This window comes from Salmo trutta, chromosome 12 (genome assembly GCF_901001165.1).
Source record: "Salmo trutta chromosome 12, fSalTru1.1, whole genome shotgun sequence".
Lineage (NCBI taxonomy): Eukaryota > Metazoa > Chordata > Actinopteri > Salmoniformes > Salmonidae > Salmo > Salmo trutta.
This window is the reverse complement of record NC_042968.1, coordinates 94,895,365-94,913,852: the sequence shown is the minus strand read 5'-3', so window position 1 is coordinate 94,913,852 and position 18,488 is coordinate 94,895,365. Positions and strand designations below refer to the sequence as shown.

At 46.7% G+C, this 18,488-nt stretch overlaps 1 protein-coding gene across 5 annotated transcripts in view; it reads right to left on the bottom strand.

Annotated features, from left to right (window-relative positions):
- Positions 1-17,884, bottom strand: part of tpte (transmembrane phosphatase with tensin homology) — a 38,471-nt gene extending 20,587 nt beyond the window's left edge. For 3 of the 5 annotated variants that reach the window (XR_003880426.1, XR_003880427.1, XM_029770399.1), the window contains exons 1-9: positions 17,587-17,883; positions 15,592-15,694; positions 13,609-13,689; positions 12,733-12,780; positions 12,021-12,182; positions 9,897-10,016; positions 7,347-7,446; positions 6,903-6,966; positions 6,375-6,439 (exon numbers count right to left, since the gene is read on the bottom strand). Coding sequence is in view for 3 of the 5 variants with exons in the window: in XM_029770399.1 (XP_029626259.1) it covers positions 6,375-6,439; positions 6,903-6,966; positions 7,347-7,446; positions 9,897-10,016; positions 12,021-12,182; positions 12,733-12,780; positions 13,609-13,689; positions 15,592-15,641 (690 nt within the window). In the remaining 2 variants the exon portion in view is untranslated. Of the gene's footprint in view, positions 1-6,374; positions 6,440-6,902; positions 6,967-7,346; positions 7,447-9,896; positions 10,017-12,020; positions 12,183-12,732; positions 12,781-13,608; positions 13,690-15,591; positions 15,695-17,585 lie in introns of all 5 variants that reach the window. The other 2 variants (XM_029770400.1, XM_029770401.1) reach the window with 2 other exon arrangements.
- Positions 17,885-18,488: the final 604 nt, after the last annotated feature.

Here is an 18,488-nt window from a genome sequence, read left to right as displayed (position 1 = left end):
GGTTTCTGTAGAGGGCTTACCCTGATGGGGTTTCTGTAGAGGGCTTACCCTGATGGGGGTTCTGTAGTGTGTGTGTGTGTTACCCTGATGGGGTTTCTGTAGAGGGCTTACCCTGATGGGGTTTCTGTAGAGGGCTTACCCTGATGGGGTTTCTGTAGAGGGCTTACCCTGATGGGGTTTCTGTAGTGTGTGTGTGTTACCCTGATGGGGGTTCTATAGTGTGTGTGTGTTACCCCTGATGGGGTTTCTGTAGAGGGCTTACCCTGATGGGGTTTCTATAGTGAGTGTGTGTGTGTTACCCTGATGGGGTTTCTGTAGAGGGCTTACCCTGATGGGGTTTCTGTAGTGTGTGTGTGTTACCCTGATGGGGGTTCTATAGTGTGTGTGTGTTACCCTGATGGGGGTTCTGTAGAGGGCTTACCCTGATGGGGTTTCTATAGTGTGTGTGTGTTACCCTGATGGGGTTTCTGTAGAGGGCTTACCCTGATGGGGTTTCTGTAGAGGGCTTACCCTGATGGGGTTTCTGTAGAGGGCTTACCCTGATGGGGTTTCTGTAGAGGGCTTACCCTGATGGGGTTTCTGTAGAGGGCTTACCCTGATGGGGTTTCTGTAGAGGGCTTACCCTGATGGGGTTTCTGTAGAGGGCTTACCCTGATGGGGTTTCTGTAGAGGGCTTACCCTGATGGGGTTTCTGTAGTGTGTGTGTGTTACCCTGATGGGGGTTCTATAGTGTGTGTGTGTGTGTTACCCTGATGGGGGTTCTATAGTGTGTGTGTGTGTGTTACCCTGATGGGGTTTCTGTAGAGGGCTTACCCTGATGGGGTTTCTGTAGAGGGCTTACCCTGATGGGGTTTCTGTAGTGTGTGTGTGTTACCCTGATGGGGGTTCTATAGTGTGTGTGTGTGTGTTACCCTGATGGGGGTTCTATAGTGTGTGTGTGTGTGTTACCCTGATGGGGGTTCTATAGTGTGTGTGTGTGTGTTACCCTGATGGGGGTTCTATAGTGTGTGTGTGTGTGTTACCCTGATGGGGGTTCTATAGTGTGTGTGTGTTACCCTGATGGGGGTTCTATAGTGTGTGTGTGTTACCCTGATGGGGGTTCTATAGTGTGTGTGTGTTACCCTGATGGGGGTTCTATAGTGTGTGTGTGTGTGTGTTACCCTGATGGGGGTTCTATAGTGTGTGTGTTACCCTGATGGGGGTTCTATAGTGTGTGTGTGTGTTACCCTGATGGGGGTTCTATAGTGTGTGTGTGTTACCCTGATGGGGGTTCTATAGTGTGTGTGTGTTACCCTGATGGGGTTTCTGTAGAGGGCTTACCCTGATGGGGGTTCTATAGTGTGTGTGTGTTACCCTGATGGGGGTTCTATAGTGTGTGTGTTACCCTGATGGGGGTTCTGTAGTGTGTGTGTGTTACCCTGATGGGGGTTCTGTAGTGTGTGTGTGTTACCCTGATGGGGGTTCTGTAGTGTGTGTGTGTGTTACCCTGATGGGGTTTCTGTAGAGGGCTTACCCTGATGGGGGTTCTATAGTGTGTGTGTGTTACCCTGATGGGGGTTCTGTAGAGGGCTTACCCTGATGGGGTTTCTGTAGAGGGCTTACCCTGATGGGGTTTCTGTAGAGGGCTTACCCTGATGGGGTTTCTGTATAGGGCTTACCCTGATGGGGGTTCTGTAGTGTGTGTGTGTGTGTTACCCTGATGGGGTTTCTGTAGAGGGCTTACCCTGATGGGGTTTCTGTAGAGGGCTTACCCTGATGGGGTTTCTGTAGTGTGTGTGTGTTACCCTGATGGGGGTTCTATAGTGTGTGTGTGTGTGTTACCCTGATGGGGGTTCTATAGTGTGTGTGTGTTACCCTGATGGGGTTTCTGTAGAGGGCTTACCCTGATGGGGTTTCTGTAGTGTGTGTGTGTTACCCTGATGGGGGTTCTATAGTGTGTGTGTGTTACCCTGATGGGGGTTCTGTAGAGGGCTTACCCTGATGGGGTTTCTATAGTGTGTGTGTGTTACCCTGATGGGGTTTCTGTAGAGGGCTTACCCTGATGGGGTTTCTGTAGAGGGCTTACCCTGATGGGGTTTCTGTAGAGGGCTTACCCTGATGGGGTTTCTGTAGAGGGCTTACCCTGATGGGGTTTCTGTAGAGGGCTTACCCTGATGGGGGTTCTGTAGAGGGCTTACCCTGATGGGGTTTCTGTAGAGGGCTTACCCTGATGGGGTTTCTGTAGTGTGTGTGTGTTACCCTGATGGGGGTTCTATAGTGTGTGTGTGTGTGTTACCCTGATGGGGGTTCTATAGTGTGTGTGTGTGTGTGTTACCCTGATGGGGGTTCTATAGTGTGTGTGTGTGTGTTACCCTGATGGGGTTTCTGTAGAGGGCTTACCCTGATGGGGTTTCTGTAGAGGGCTTACCCTGATGGGGTTTCTGTAGTGTGTGTGTGTTACCCTGATGGGGGTTCTATAGTGTGTGTGTGTTACCCTGATGGGGGTTCTATAGTGTGTGTGTGTGTTACCCTGATGGGGGTTCTATAGTGTGTGTGTGTGTGTTACCCTGATGGGGGTTCTATAGTGTGTGTGTGTGTTACCCTGATGGGGGTTCTATAGTGTGTGTGTGTGTTACCCTGATGGGGGGTTCTATAGTGTGTGTGTGTGTTACCCTGATGGGGGTTCTATAGTGTGTGTGTGTGTTACCCTGATGGGGGTTCTATAGTGTGTGTGTGTTACCCTGATGGGGGTTCTATAGTGTGTGTGTGTTACCCTGATGGGGGTTCTATAGTGTGTGTGTGTTACCCTGATGGGGGTTCTATAGGGTGTGTGTGTGTTACCCTGATGGGGGTTCTATAGTGTGTGTGGTGTGTTACCCTGATGGGGGTTCTATAGTGTGTGTGTGTTACCCTGATGGGGGTTCTATAGTGTGTGTGTGTTACCCTGATGGGGGTTCTATAGTGTGTGTGTGTTACCCTGATGGGGTTTCTGTAGAGGGCTTACCCTGATGGGGGTTCTATAGTGTGTGTGTGTTACCCTGATGGGGGTTCTATAGTGTGTGTGTGTTACCCTGATGGGGGTTCTGTAGTGTGTGTGTGTTACCCTGATGGGGGTTCTGTAGTGTGTGTGTGTTACCCTGATGGGGGTTCTGTAGTGTGTGTGTGTTACCCTGATGGGGGTTCTGTAGTGTGTGTGTGTGTGTTACCCTGATGGGGTTTCTGTAGAGGGCTTACCCTGATGGGGGTTCTATAGTGTGTGTGTGTTACCCTGATGGGGGTTCTGTAGAGGGCTTACCCTGATGGGGTTTCTGTAGAGGGCTTACCCTGATGGGGTTTCTGTAGAGGGCTTACCCTGATGGGGTTTCTGTAGAGGGCTTACCCTGATGGGGGTTCTGTAGTGTGTGTGTGTTACCCTGATGGGGGTTCTATAGTGTGTGTGTGTGTGTGTTACCCTGATGGGGGTTCTATAGTGTGTGTGTGTTACCCTGATGGGGTTTCTGTAGAGGGCTTACCCTGATGGGGGTTCTATAGTGTGTGTGTGTTACCCTGATGGGGTTTCTATAGTGAGTGTGTGTTACCCTGATGGGGTTTCTGTAGAGGGCTTACCCTGATGGGGTTTCTGTAGTGTGTGTGTGTTACCCTGATGGGGGTTCTATAGTGTGTGTGTGTTACCCTGATGGGGGTTCTGTAGTGTGTGTGTGTTACCCTGATGGGGGTTCTGTAGTGTGTGTGTGTTACCCTGATGGGGGTTCTGTAGTGTGTGTGTGTTACCCTGATGGGGGTTCTGTAGTGTGTGTGTGTTACCCTGATGGGGGTTCTGTAGTGTGTGTGTGTGTTACCGTGATGGGGTTTCTGTAGAGGGCTTACCCTGATGGGGGTTCTATAGTGTGTGTGTGTTACCCTGATGGGGGTTCTGTAGAGGGCTTACCCTGATGGGGTTTCTGTAGAGGGCTTACCCTGATGGGGTTTCTGTAGAGGGCTTACCCTGATGGGGTTTCTGTAGAGGGCTTACCCTGATGGGGGTTCTGTAGTGTGTGTGTGTGTTACCCTGATGGGGTTTCTGTATAGGGCTTACCCTGATGGGGTTTCTGTAGAGGGCTTACCCTGATGGGGTTTCTGTAGAGGGCTTACCCTGATGGGGTTTCTGTAGTGTGTGTGTGTTACCCTGATGGGGGTTCTATAGTGTGTGTGTGTGTGTTACCCTGATGGGGGTTCTATAGTGTGTGTGTGTTACCCTGATGGGGTTTCTGTAGAGGGCTTACCCTGATGGGGGTTCTATAGTGTGTGTGTGTTACCCTGATGGGGTTTCTATAGTGAGTGTGTGTTACCCTGATGGGGTTTCTGTAGAGGGCTTACCCTGATGGGGTTTCTGTAGTGTGTGTGTGTTACCCTGATGGGGGTTCTATAGTGTGTGTGTGTTACCCTGATGGGGGTTCTGTAGAGGGCTTACCCTGATGGGGGTTCTATAGTGTGTGTGTGTGTGTTACCCTGATGGGGTTTCTGTAGAGGGCTTACCCTGATGGGGTTTCTGTAGAGGGCTTACCCTGATGGGGGTTCTATAGTGTGTGTGTGTTACCCTGATGGGGGTTCTGTAGTGTGTGTGTGTTACCCTGATGGGGTTTCTGTAGAGGGCTTACCCTGATGGGGTTTCTGTAGAGGGCTTACCCTGATGGGGGTTCTATAGTGTGTGTGTGTTACCCTGATGGGGTTTCTGTAGAGGGCTTACCCTGATGGGGTTTCTATAGTGTGTGTGTGTTACCCTGATGGGGTTTCTGTAGAGGGCTTACCCTGATGGGGTTTCTGTAGAGGGCTTACCCTGATGGGGGTTCTATAGTGTGTGTGTGTTACCCTGATGGGGGTTCTGTAGTGTGTGTGTGTTACCCTGATGGGGTTTCTGTAGAGGGCTTACCCTGATGGGGTTTCTGTAGAGGGCTTACCCTGATGGGGGTTCTATAGTGTGTGTGTGTGTTACCCTGATGGGGGTTCTGTAGTGTGTGTGTGTTACCCTGATGGGGTTTCTGTAGAGGGCTTACCCTGATGGGGTTTCTGTAGAGGGCTTACCCTGATGGGGGTTCTATAGTGTGTGTGTGTTACCCTGATGGGGGTTCTATAGTGTGTGTGTGTTACCCTGATGGGGGTTCTGTAGTGTGTGTGTGTTACCCTGATGGGGGTTCTATAGAGGGCTTACCCTGATGGGGGTTCTGTAGAGGGCTTACCCTGATGGGGTTTCTGTAGAGGGCTTACCCTGATGGGGTTTCTGTAGAGGGCTTACCCTGATGGGGGTTCTATAGTGTGTGTGTGTTACCCTGATGGGGGTTCTATAGTGTGTGTGTGTTACCCTGATGGGGTTTCTGTAGAGGGCTTACCCTGATGGGGTTTCTGTAGAGGGCTTACCCTGATGGGGTTTCTGTAGAGGGCTTACCCTGATGGGGTTTCTGTAGAGGGCTTACCCTGATGGGGTTTCTATAGTGTGTGTGTGTTACCCTGATGGGGTTTCTGTAGAGGGCTTACCCTGATGGGGTTTCTGTAGAGGGCTTACCCTGATGGGGGTTCTATAGTGTGTGTGTGTTACCCTGATGGGGGTTCTGTAGTGTGTGTGTGTTACCCTGATGGGGTTTCTGTAGAGGGCTTACCCTGATGGGGTTTCTGTAGAGGGCTTACCCTGATGGGGGTTCTATAGTGTGTGTGTGTTACCCTGATGGGGTTTCTGTAGAGGGCTTACCCTGATGGGGTTTCTGTAGAGGGCTTACCCTGATGGGGGTTCTATAGTGTGTGTGTGTTACCCTGATGGGGGTTCTATAGTGTGTGTGTGTTACCCTGATGGGGGTTCTGTAGAGGGCTTACCCTGATGGGGTTTCTGTAGAGGGCTTACCCTGATGGGGTTTCTGTAGAGGGCTTACCCTGATGGGGGTTCTATAGTGTGTGTGTGTTACCCTGATGGGGGTTCTATAGTGTGTGTGTGTTACCCTGATGGGGGTTCTATAGTGTGTGTGTGTGTTACCCTGATGGGGTTTCTGTAGAGGGCTTACCCTGATGGGGTTTCTGTAGAGGGCTTACCCTGATGGGGTTTCTGTAGAGGGCTTACCCTGATGGGGTTTCTGTAGAGGGCTTACCCTGATGGGGTTTCTATAGAGGGCTTACCCTGATGGGGTTTCTGTAGAGGGCTTACCCTGATGGGGTTTCTGTAGAGGGCTTACCCTGATGGGGTTTCTGTAGAGGGCTTACCCTGATGGGGTTTTCTGTAGTGTGTGTGTGTTACCCTGATGGGGTTTCTGTAGTGTGTGTGTGTTACCCTGATGGGGGTTCTATAGTGTGTGTGTGTTACCCTGATGGGGTTTCTGTAGTGTGTGTGTGTGTGTTACCCTGATGGGGGTTCTATAGTGTGTGTGTGTTACCCTGATGGGGTTTCTGTAGAGGGCTTGTTTCCCAGAGGAGGGGAACGACATGGCAATGACACGATCTGGAGAGAGGAGAGAAGAAGAGGAGAGAAGAAGAGGAGAGAAGAAGAGGAGAGAAGAAGAGGAGAGAAGAAGAGGAGAGAAGAAGAGGAGAGAAGAAGAGGAGAGGGATGAGAGGAGAGGGATGAGAGGAGGAGCTGGTAAGTGCCACTCATATGCAGTATACTATAAACAATAATGATATGTTCCTAGCATTAGTCTTTCATTTAAAACAGCTCATCTGTGACAGAGAGAGAGAGAGACAGAGAGAGAGAGAGACAGAGAGAGAGAGAGAGGAGAGAGAGAGAGAGACAGAGAGAGAGACAGAGAGAGAGACAGAGAGAGAGACAGAGAGAGACAGAGAGAGACAGAGAGAGACAGAGAGAGACAGAGAGAGACAGAGAGAGACAGAGAGAGACAGAGAGAGACAGAGAGAGACAGAGAGACAGAGAGAGACAGAGAGATATATATATATATATATATAACCTGTGACGTAGGTGAGATCCAGGTCAAAGCCGTCTTTCTGGTAGCGCCGCTTGTTCTCAGACACCTGATTGGAGACAGGTCAGAGGGTAGAGGTTATATGAGGATCATGGACACTTTGGGTATTTCTCATAATGCATACTACCGTGCTCCGAGCACGGGAGGGTCGGAGCACGAGTCCATGATGCAGTACTCTGTTTGTACACATCCTTTCTCTGATCAGTACTCCGTTTGTATATATTTTTAAGCATTGACGCAAGCTTCAACGTAAAGGGGATTGAAAACCCCAGGGATGAAAGTGAAATGAGTGACCAGACCACTCTCAGGTATAGCCTATAGCCGTTTTGCCGTTGAGCAAGGCACTTAAACCCCCCCCCCCCCCCCCCAAAAAAAACTGTTTTTATAAAATGACCTCAAAACATTGCGTTGCCGTGGAGATGAACTCACCATCCTCCTGGTGACCTTCTCCAGTTCTTTCTTCTGAGAGGCTAATCTGAAGACCCTGACCAGGATTATAATCCTCAGAAAACGCAGGAACGTCACCACCCTGAAAAGAGTAAGAGGGCAATATACAGTATATCTATATATATACACACACACACACACACACACACACACACACACACACACACACACACACACACACACACACACACACACACACACAGTACCAGTCAAAAGTTTAGACACACCTACACATTCAAGGGTTTTTCTTTATTATTTTCTACATTGCAGAATAATAGTGAAGACATCAAAACTATGAAATAACACATATGGAATCATGTAGAAACCAAAAAAAAAGGGTTAAACAAATCAAAATATATTTTAGATTCTTCAAAATAGCAACCCTTTGCCTTAATGACAGCTTTGCGCACTCTTTGCATTCTCTCAACCAGCGTCACCTGGAATGCTTTTCCAACAATCTTGAAGGAGTTCCCACATACGCTGAGCACTTGTTGGCTGCTTTTCTTTTCACTCTGCGGTCCAACTCATCCCAAATCATCTCAATTAGGTTGAGGTTGGGTGATTGTGGAGGACACGTCATCTGATACAGCACTCCATCACTCTCCTTCTTGGTCAAATAGCCCTTACACTGCCTGGAGGTGTTGGGACATTGTCCTGTTGAAAAACAAATGATAGTCCCACTAAGCGCAAACCAAATGGGATGGCGTATCGCTGCAGAATGCTGTGGTAGCCATGCTGGTTAAGTGTTCCTTGAATTCTAAATAAATCACTGACAGTGTCACCAGCAAAGCACCACCACACCTCCTCCTCCATGCTTCACGGTGAGAATCACACATGCAGAGATCATCCATTCACCTACTCTGTGTCTCACAAAGACATGGCGGTTATAACAAAAAATCTCAAATTTGGACTCATCAGAAAGGACAGATTTCCACCGGTCTAATGTCCATTGCTCGTGTTTCTTGGCCCAAGCAAGTCTCTTCTTCTTATTGGTGTCCTTTAGTAGTGGTTTCTTTGCAGCAATTCAACCATGACGGCCTGATTCACGCAGTCTCCTCTGAACAGTTGATGTTGAGATGTGTCTGTTACTTGAACTCTGTGAAGCATTTATTTGGACTACAATTTCTGAGGCTGGTAACTCTAATGAACGTATCCTCTGCAGCAGAGGTAACTCTGGGTCTTCCTTTCCTGTGGCGGTCCTCATGAGAGCCAGTTTCATCATAGCGCTTGATGGTTTTTGAGACTGCACTTGAAGAAACTTTCAAAGTTCTTGAAATGTTCCATATTGACTGACCTTCATGTCTTAAAGTAATGATGGACTGTCGTTTCTCTTTGCTTATTTGAGCTGTTCTTGCCATAATATGGACTTGGTATTTTACCAAATAGGGCTGTCTTCGGTATACCACAACTGATTGTCACAAACACATTAAGAAGGAAAGAAATTCCACAAATTAACTTTTAACAAGGCACACCTGTTAATTGAAATGCATTCCAGGTGACTACCTCATGAAATTGGTTGAGAGAATGCCAAGAGTGAGCAAAGCTGTTATCAAGGCATAGAGTGGCTACTTGGAAGAATCTCAAATATAAAATATATTTTGATTTGTTTAACACTTTGTTTGGTTACTACATGATTCCATATGTGTTATTTCATAGTTTTGATGTCCTCATTATTATTCTACAATGTAGAAAATAGTAAAAATAAAGAAAAACCCTTGAATGATTAGGTGTGTCCAAACCTTTTACTGGTACTGTATATAAACAATCATGGAAGAGGAAACAGGATGGTGGGACGGGACTGAAGAGGGTGAAGGGGGTCATGGGTCAAGCAGAGATACAGTCCGGTGTGTGAACCTGGGCATGAGGCCGGGCCCCCCGTACGCACCTGGGCATGAGGATGGCCCCCCCGTACGCACCTGGGCATGAGGATGGCCCCCCCGTACGCACCTGGGCATGAGGCTGGCCCCCCCGTACGCACCTGGGCATGAGGATGGCCCCCCCGTACGCACCTGGGCATGAGGCTGGCCCCCCCGTACGCACCTGGGCATGAGGATGGCCCCCCCGTACGCACCTGGGCATGAGGCTGGCCCCCCCGTACGCACCTGGGCATGAGGATGGCCCCCCCGTACGCACCTGGGCATGAGGCCCGCCCCCCGTACGCACCTGGGCATGAGGCCCGCCCCCCGTACGCACCTGGGCATGAGGCCCGCCCCCCGTACGCACCTGGGCATGAGGCCGGCCCCCCGTACGTACCTGGGTATGAGTCTGGCCCCCCCGTACGCACCTGGGCATGAGGCTGGCCCCCCCGTACGCACCTGGGCATGAGCCTGGCCCCCCCGTACATACCTGGGTATGAGCCTGGCCCCCCCGTACATACCTGGGTATGAGGCTGGCCCCCCCGTACGCACCTGGGCATGAGGCTGGCCCCCCCGTACGCACCTGGGCATGAGGCTGGCCCCCCCGTACGCACCTGGGCATGAGCCTGGCCCCCCCGTACATACCTGGGTATGAGGCTGGCCCCCCCGTACATACCTGGGTATGAGGCTGACCCCCGTCAGGTCAGAGAAGGTGTAGATCATAGTGACAACCAGGGTGATGACAACGATACAGGCATCTATGATATTCAGTCTGGAACTGAAGTACACCTTGAACCTGAAACACACAGGACAGTCAGACACACACACACACACAGAGAGTCAGTCACACACACAGTCAGTCAATGAAAATTAATATTGTGTCATTCTCAAAACTTTTGGCCACGAATGTACACAGCTGATTCAAAGAGTTTAACTTAGTTCTATGATGATTCATCAGTGTGTTCCAAGAAGGCCTACTGCCCAGCAAAGGGCAAACCACTTCCTGGAACCATTTCCTGCACATTACTTCCTGTTTAAAACAGCTCATCATAGACAGCAGAGGTTCACAGCTCTCCCTCACTCAGGGGGTCTCCATCCTGCGCTCTCTCTGTCCTAGTCTCACTTTCACTTCATGTACAGTCGTGGACAAAAGTTTTGAGAATGACAAATATAAATTTTGACAAAGGCCTGCTGCCTCAGTTTGTATGATGGCAATTTGCATATACTCCAGAATGTTATGAAGAGTGATCAGATGAATTGCAAAGTCCCTCCCTCTTTGCCATGCAAATGCACTGAATCCCCCAAAAAACATTTCCACTGCATTTCAGCCCTGCCACAAAAGGACCAGTTGACATCATGTCAGTGATTCTCTCGTTAACACAGGTGTGAGTGTTGACGAGGACAAGGCTGGAGATCACTCTGTCATGCTGATTGAGTTCGAATAACAAACTGGAAGCTTCAAAAGGAGGGTGGTGCTTGGAATTATTGTTTTTCATCTGTCAAACATGGTTACCTGCAAGGAAACACGTGCTGTCATCATTGCTTTGCACAAAAAGGGCTTCACAGGCAAGGATATTGCTGCCAGTATGATTGCACCTAAATCAACCATTTATCGGATCATCAAGAACTTCAAGGAGAGCAGTTCAATTGTTGTGAAGAAGGCTTCAAGGCGCCCAAGAAAGTCCAGCAAGCACCAGGACTGTCTCCTAAAGTTGATTCAGCTGCGGGATCGGGGCACCACCAGTACAGAGCTTGCTCAGGAATGGCAGCAGGCAGGTGTGAGTGCATCTGCACGCACAGTGAGGCAAAGACTTTTGGAGGATGGCCTGGTGTCAAGAAGGGCAGCAAAGAAGCCACTTCTCTCCAGGAAAAACATCAGGGACAGACTGATATTCTGCAAACGGTACAGGGATTGGACTGCTGAGGACTGGGGTAAAGTAATTTTCTCTGATGAATCCCCTTTCCGATTGTTTGGGGCATCTGGAAAAAAGCTTGTCCGGAGAAGACAAGGTGAGCGCTACCATCAGTCCTGTGTCATGCCAACAGTAAAGCATCCTGAGACCATTCATGTGTGGGGTTGCTTCTCAGCCAAGGGAGTGGGCTCACTCACAATTTTGCCTAAGAACACAGCCATGAATAAAGAATGGTACCAACACATCCTCCGAGAGCAACTTCTCCCAACCATCCAGGAACAGTTTGGTGAAGAACAATGCCTTTTCCAGCATGATGGAGCACCTTGCCATAAGGCAAAAGAGATAACTAAGTGGCTCGGGGAACAAAACATCGATATTTTGGGTCCATGGACAGGAAACTCCCCAGACCTTAATCCCATTGAGAACTTGTGGTCAATCCTCAAGAGGCAAGTGGACAAACAAAAACCCACAAATTCTGACAAACTCCAAGCATTGATTATGCAAGAATGGGCTGCCATCAGTCAGAATGTGGCCCAGAAGTTAATTGACAGCATGCCAGGGCGGATTGCAGACGTATTGAAAAAGAATGGTTAACACTGTAAATATTGACTCTTTGCATCAACTTCATGTAATTGTCAATAAAAGCCTTTGACACTTATGAAATGCTTGTAATTATACTTCAGTATTCCATAGTAACATCTGACAAAAATATCTAAAGACACCAAAGCAGCAAACTTTGTGGAAATTAATATTTGTGTCATTCTCAAAACTTTTGGCCACGACTGTACTCTGAGAACACACACACACACACACACACACACACACACACACACACACACACACACACACACACACACACACACACACACACACACACACACGCTTACCCCTCTACATAGACCCGTAGCAGTACGTCGGTGAGGAAGAACAGAGAGATGATGAGAGAGATCGTCTCCAGAGCGTCCCCCACATCTCTGCTCCGCGTCATCAGAGACAGGTCCACTATCACCAACACTATATCCACTATGATCAGCACCACACCAAACATACTGCAATACGGACACAGAGAGACACAGAGATCAGCACCACACCACACATACTGCAATACAGAGATCAGCACCACACCACACATACTGCAATACAGAGATCAGCACCACACCACACATACTGGAATACGGACACAGAGAGACACAGAGATCAGCACCACACCAAACATACTGCAATACGGACACAGAGAGACACAGAGATCAGCACCACACCAAACATACTGCAATACAGACACAGAGATCAGCACCACACATACTGGAATACAGACACAGAGACCAGCACCACACCAAACATACTGGAATAGAGAGACCAGCACCACACCAAACATACTGGAATACAGAGAGACACAGATCATCACCACACCAAACATACTGCAATACGGACACAGAGATCAGCACCACACCACACATACTGGAATACAGACACAGAGATCAGCACCACACATACTGGAATAGAGAGACCAGCACCACACCACACATACTGGAATACAGAGACACAGAGAGAGAATCATCATCCCCATCATCATCATCATCCCCAAGTAACGGGACTTACCGGAATCCGAAGGACATGACAAAAGGAGTAATCGTCATCCGAATATATCTGTAGAACGAGGAAGAAAAACGAATTATGACAATTCTAATCAGAAACACCATTTCTATAGATCTGGAGGTATGTGTGACGTTGCAATTGGAGCCACGGTACTTACTGGTGGGTCATTCCAGCCAAGCCATGACACACACACCATCTCACATTGTTCTGAAATTATTTCTGTAGTTAGAAACACATAAGATAAGCATTCCTGCAAAAAAATAATTTTGTTGAAATTGATTTGAATTTCTCAGAGAACTGATTGCACCCAAATTGGCCATTTTAATTCATATAATCTTTAATAAACAACATCCAATTTGGACCATAATTCTTCCTAACAATGAGTAAGACCGTGTGGCTTAGTTGGTAGAGCATGGTGTTTGCAACGCCAGGGTTGTGGGTTCGATTCCCACAGGGGACCAGTACGGGGAAGAAAAAAAAATGTATGAAATGTATGTATTCACTACTGTAAGTTGCTCTGGATAAGAGCGTCTGCTAAATGACTAAAATGTCAAAAAAATGTACATGTAAGACATGAGGAAGCCAATAAAATGCTAAAAAGCCATTATAATCCAAATTAGATGTTAGGTTCTATATTTATTGAAGATTATATACATTTTTTAAAAAAGGGCTAATTTGGGTTCAACTAATTAGTTTTATTTCTCAGAGATCAAATTATATTTCAACAAAATAATGTTTCTGGAATTGTAATTGTGTCAGTTTCTAACTACAGAAACTATTTCCTCTTTGTTCTGCTGTTTGAGGTGGAATGAGTCTGGTACATCAGGTTCACAGTGTGTGTGTGTGTGTGTGTGTGTGTGTGTGTGTGTGTGTACTTACTGATACATGGTATCAGGTTCTGCACTCTCATCCTTCCCATCGTCTATCTCCACCTTAGCCTCCTCCAGCTTCTCTACACTACTGAGAAAGAGGAGGGAGGGGAGAGAGAGGAGAGACAGAGGGGGTGGGAGTGAGAGGAGGGAGGGAGAGGAGAGAGAGAAGAGAGAGGAGAGAGGGGGGGTGGGAGTGAGAGGAGGGAGAGAAGAGGGAGGGAGAGAGAGGAGAGACAGAGGGGGTGGGAGTGAGAGGAGGGAGGGAGGGAGAGGAGAGAGAGAAGAGAGAGGAGAGAGGGGGGGTGGGAGTGAGAGGAGGGAGAGAAGAGGGAGGGGGTGGGAGTGAGAGGAGGGAGAGACAGCGGAGGGAGTCAGTGAGTGAGTCAGTGAGTGAGTGAAGAGAGGAGACAGAAAAGATGGGGAAAGAGATCAACATCAATTAAAGCTACATTTCCATGTACAGTATGTTTAGACACTTAACATGATACTGTACTATTGGAGCTGGGAACACAAGCATTTAGTTAGGTATTACTGTACTGTTGGAGCTACAAACACAAGCATTTAGTTAGATACTACTGTTGGAGCTAGGAACACAAGCATTTAGTTAGATATTACTGTTGGAGCTGGGAACACAAGCATTTAGTTAGATATTACTGTTGGAGCTAGGAACACAAGCATTTAGTTAGATATTACTGCACTGTTGGAGCTGGGAACACAAGTATTTAGTTAGATATTACTGCACTGTTGGAGCTGGGAACACAAGCATTTAGTTAGATATTACTGTTGGAGCTAGAAACACAAGCATTTAGTTAGATATTACTGCACTGTTGGAGCTAGAAACACAAGCATTTAGTTAGATATTACTGCACTGTTGGAGCCAGAAACACAAGCATTTAGTTAGATATTACTGCACTGTTGGAACTAGAAACACAAGCATTTAGTTAGATATTACTGCACTGTTGGAGCCAGAAACACAAGCATTTAGTTAGATATTACTGTTGGAGCTAGGAACACAAGCATTTAGTTAGATATTACTGCACTGATGGAGCTAGAAACACAAGCATTTAGTTAGATACTACTGTACTGTTGGAGCTACAAACACAAGCATTTAGTTAGATACTACTGTTGGAGCTGGGAACACAAGCATTTAGTTAGATATTACTGTTGGAGCTAGAAACACAAGTATTTCACAACACCCGCAATAACATCTGCTAAATATGTGTACGTGAGCAATAAAATGTGATATTATTTGAAGTAGAAGTTATGTAGTAACTAATCTTGTCCTCTTTGTTGAACCTCTGTCTACATGCGGTAGGAGACGAGCTTAAGGACAAATGGCCGATGACCAGTTATATCAAACCAGGGAAAAGCTGCTGACATCAGCAGAGTGACTTACAACACTACAGCCACACCTCTACAGTAGTCTGAACTGACCATCCCTAGAGGTTGTCCCAAATGGCTCCCTATTCCCTATATATAGTGCACTACTTTAGACCAGAGCCCTATGGCACCCTATTCCCTATATAGTGCACTACTATAGACCAGAGTCCTATGGAACCCTATTCCCTATATAGTGCACTACTATAGACCAGAGTCCTATGGAACCCTATTCCCTATATAGTGCACTACTTTAGACCAGAGCCCTATTGAATCCTATTCCCTATATAGTGCACTACTTTAGACCAGAGCCCTATGGCACCCTATTCCCTATATAGTGCACTACTTTAGACCAGAGCCCTATGGCACCCTATTCCCTATATAGTGCACTACATTAGACCAGAGCCCATAGTAACATTTGGGACACAGTCCTTCACTGCTCAGCATGTTATTGAAAAAGAATGTCTCGTAACAGTAGCTACTTCTGCAGATTACTCATTAAACGACAGTAAAGGTTGACAGTCAGTGTGTGTGTGATTGTGTGTGTGATTGTGTGTGTGTGTGTGTGTGTGTGTACGTGTGTGTGTGTGTGTGTGTGTGTGTGTTAACTTGCCCATTAACGTCTTTGGAATCCGTCCCTGGATTGAAATGAACAGATGACATGATGGTTCTACAGATGCTGGCCTCTTATTTTGCTTTTTTCCTCTTTCCTGTTCCTGTTAGAGAGAAAATATATCAACACAGGAAGGGGCGGACTGGGACCAGAATTCGGGCCTAGGCATTTCTAACACACCGGCCCACTTTTTTCCTCAAGGCCCCCCACACTGGCCCACTTTTTTCTTGAAGCCTCCATTATTACCAAATTAATTATCATTTGTAGCAAAAAAAAACAAAAAAAAACCACTAGTTAGACAGGCCCACTGGGCTAAAAATGGACCAGCCCATCAGTCATTTGCCCAAAATGTCAGAAGACCAGATCACCCCTGAAAACACAAGAGATTTGAGTTTTCCCCAGATGGCTTTGATGACATGTTTCTGTCAAACACTACTCTGAGTACCAAATGGCATCCCATTCTCTACATAGGACACTACTTTCGAAAAGTGTCCATAGAGCTCTGGTCAAACGTATTGCACTATGTAGGGAATATTGTGCCATTTGGCCCATACAAATAAATGGACAGTGTGTCTGCTGGTTACAATGTTTTTGACAAGGAATAAGACTAGCCAAGAGCCAATAAGACTAGCCAATTGCAATAAGACTAGCCAAGAGCAATAAGACTAGCCAAGAGCCAATAAGACTAGCCAAGAGCCAATAAGACTAGCCAAGAGCCAATAAGACTAGCCAAGAGCAATAAGACTAGCCAAGAGCCAATAAGACTAGCCAAGAGCCAATAAGACTAGCCAAGAGCCAATAAGACTAGCCAAGAGCCAATAAGACTAGCCAAGAGCAAATAAGACTAGCCAAGAGCAAATAAGACTAGCCAAGAGCAAATAAGACTAGCCAAGAGCAATAAGACTAGCCAAGAGCCAATAAGACTAGCCAAGAGCCAATAAGACTAGCCAAGAGCCAATTAGACTAGCCAAGAGCCAATTAGACTAGCCCTTCTTTCCCGGTGTAACATAGGTTTAACATGCGTTTCCTGAAACACCAGGTAAGTGAGCTGTCGCTAAGTGCGCCGTATACATGTGTCGATACTGATTGGATCGAAAAAGGGCAGGGCTGCTCTCAGGTCAGCTTTCTCCATTCAACTCTTACTTTAACATTACAATTATTCCACAATACTGACGACGGATCAACTTCTTGACAGATATTACCACCTATGGATGCAAATATTGATATACGGCTTAATGCTTACCCTATAATAATAATAATAATAATGTACTAAATCAAGTCACATCATTGCGCACATGTTGACTGTGTGGTCTATAATTAACAATATTACGCAATTGAATTAACATGAAATTGATTTCAATATTATTGAATGACATAGTTTAGGCTATTTATCTTGTAACGCAGTCCTCTCGGTTTTCATTTGAAGCATCTTTTAAAAAAATTTATCGTTCGCTTGTTTGTAACAATTGTAAAGACATGGTAACTATTTGTAGTCAACTTCACAACTAAGTTATCAGAGGTCACAGAAAGAGAAACATTGATTCTCTGTTTATCCCAGATCTTCGGTGTATAATTTGACGCGGTATAAGGGGGGAAACCGTATCTAACGACGTGTGGTCTGAATCAGTCCGTGAAATAACGAGCGTCCTCAAAAACCAACTTTAGTAAAAAAGACGGTTTTAGGGAAACGGCTCGGGAGATTGAAACGACGCTATTAATGAACATGAGAAACTATGTTCATTAATATAACCTTCGTAATAAGTCTATCCACTGTCGGTGACACACGCACACGGTCAAGCAGACAGCACCGCACAAAACAAACAGGATCTCTGCACAACTTTCATATGTCGCCCGACCGAAACAAACAAACAAACAAACATGCCAAAAACAAAAGTCTACACTTCAGCTTATTGAGTTGTTGCTGTATTTTTTTTGTTTGTTGGGAAGAATGGATTAAAAATTAACCACAAATGTTGTGGCTACAATGATACAAACCTTACGACTCTCTTTTAGCAGCATAGAAAAGTGCTGTGGTGCAACTCTCTCTCTCCTTCCCTTAGTTTTCCGTTCCTTTAATTTTCTTTATCCAAACGAATCACTTTATCGCGATCTCTTAGTGAACCGGGTCGTCTGCATCGGTATGTGTGATAGTCAATTCCGATTAGGAAGTATACGACCCTGGTCTTGTGACTGTTCAAGAAGACGGTTCCTAGTGAGTCTTGTGACGGTTCAAAGGTTCACGGAGGTGTTTTTTTCCTTCCATCCTCCTATTCTTCCTCCACTCTGCAAACGTAGCGGTTTTCAACTTCCTGAACAGGCAGATCGCTCAACGGTGACTTCGAAATTGGACGTCTAACCATATTCTGAGGACGTCGAGAAATGCCTTTGAAAACCAGACCATTAGGGCAACAATCGGCGTTATTATCGTCAAGAAAGTTTGCGTTTTTGCAATGGGGATTGGTGGATGGGTGTAATCCTATTACTCTGGATCAGAAGGTCACGTGGCGGTTCTAGACCATTTCAACTGGGGGGGCAAGCTGGGGCCAGTTGTACTGTTAGAGGGGCCAGTTGTACTGTTAGAGGGGGCCAGTTGTACTGTTAGAGGGGGCCAGTTGTACTGTTAGACGTTATTGTTGTCATATCGTTTTCTTCACTGCATTAGCAGGCAACAGACCATGTTCATAATCATCATCGTTGCCACTGTCTAATAACAGATGTAAAAAAAAAGAACCATAGCAAAAATTTGTTTTGTAAAAATGATTTCATACTCCACATTTAGGGGGGCCACAAGGGGGTCCAAAATTTTTGTCACAGGGGCACTGCCCCTCCTCCCAGAACCTCCCCTGAGAAGGTCACGTGTTCAATCCCAGTGCTGGACACACATTTTGTATGTTTTA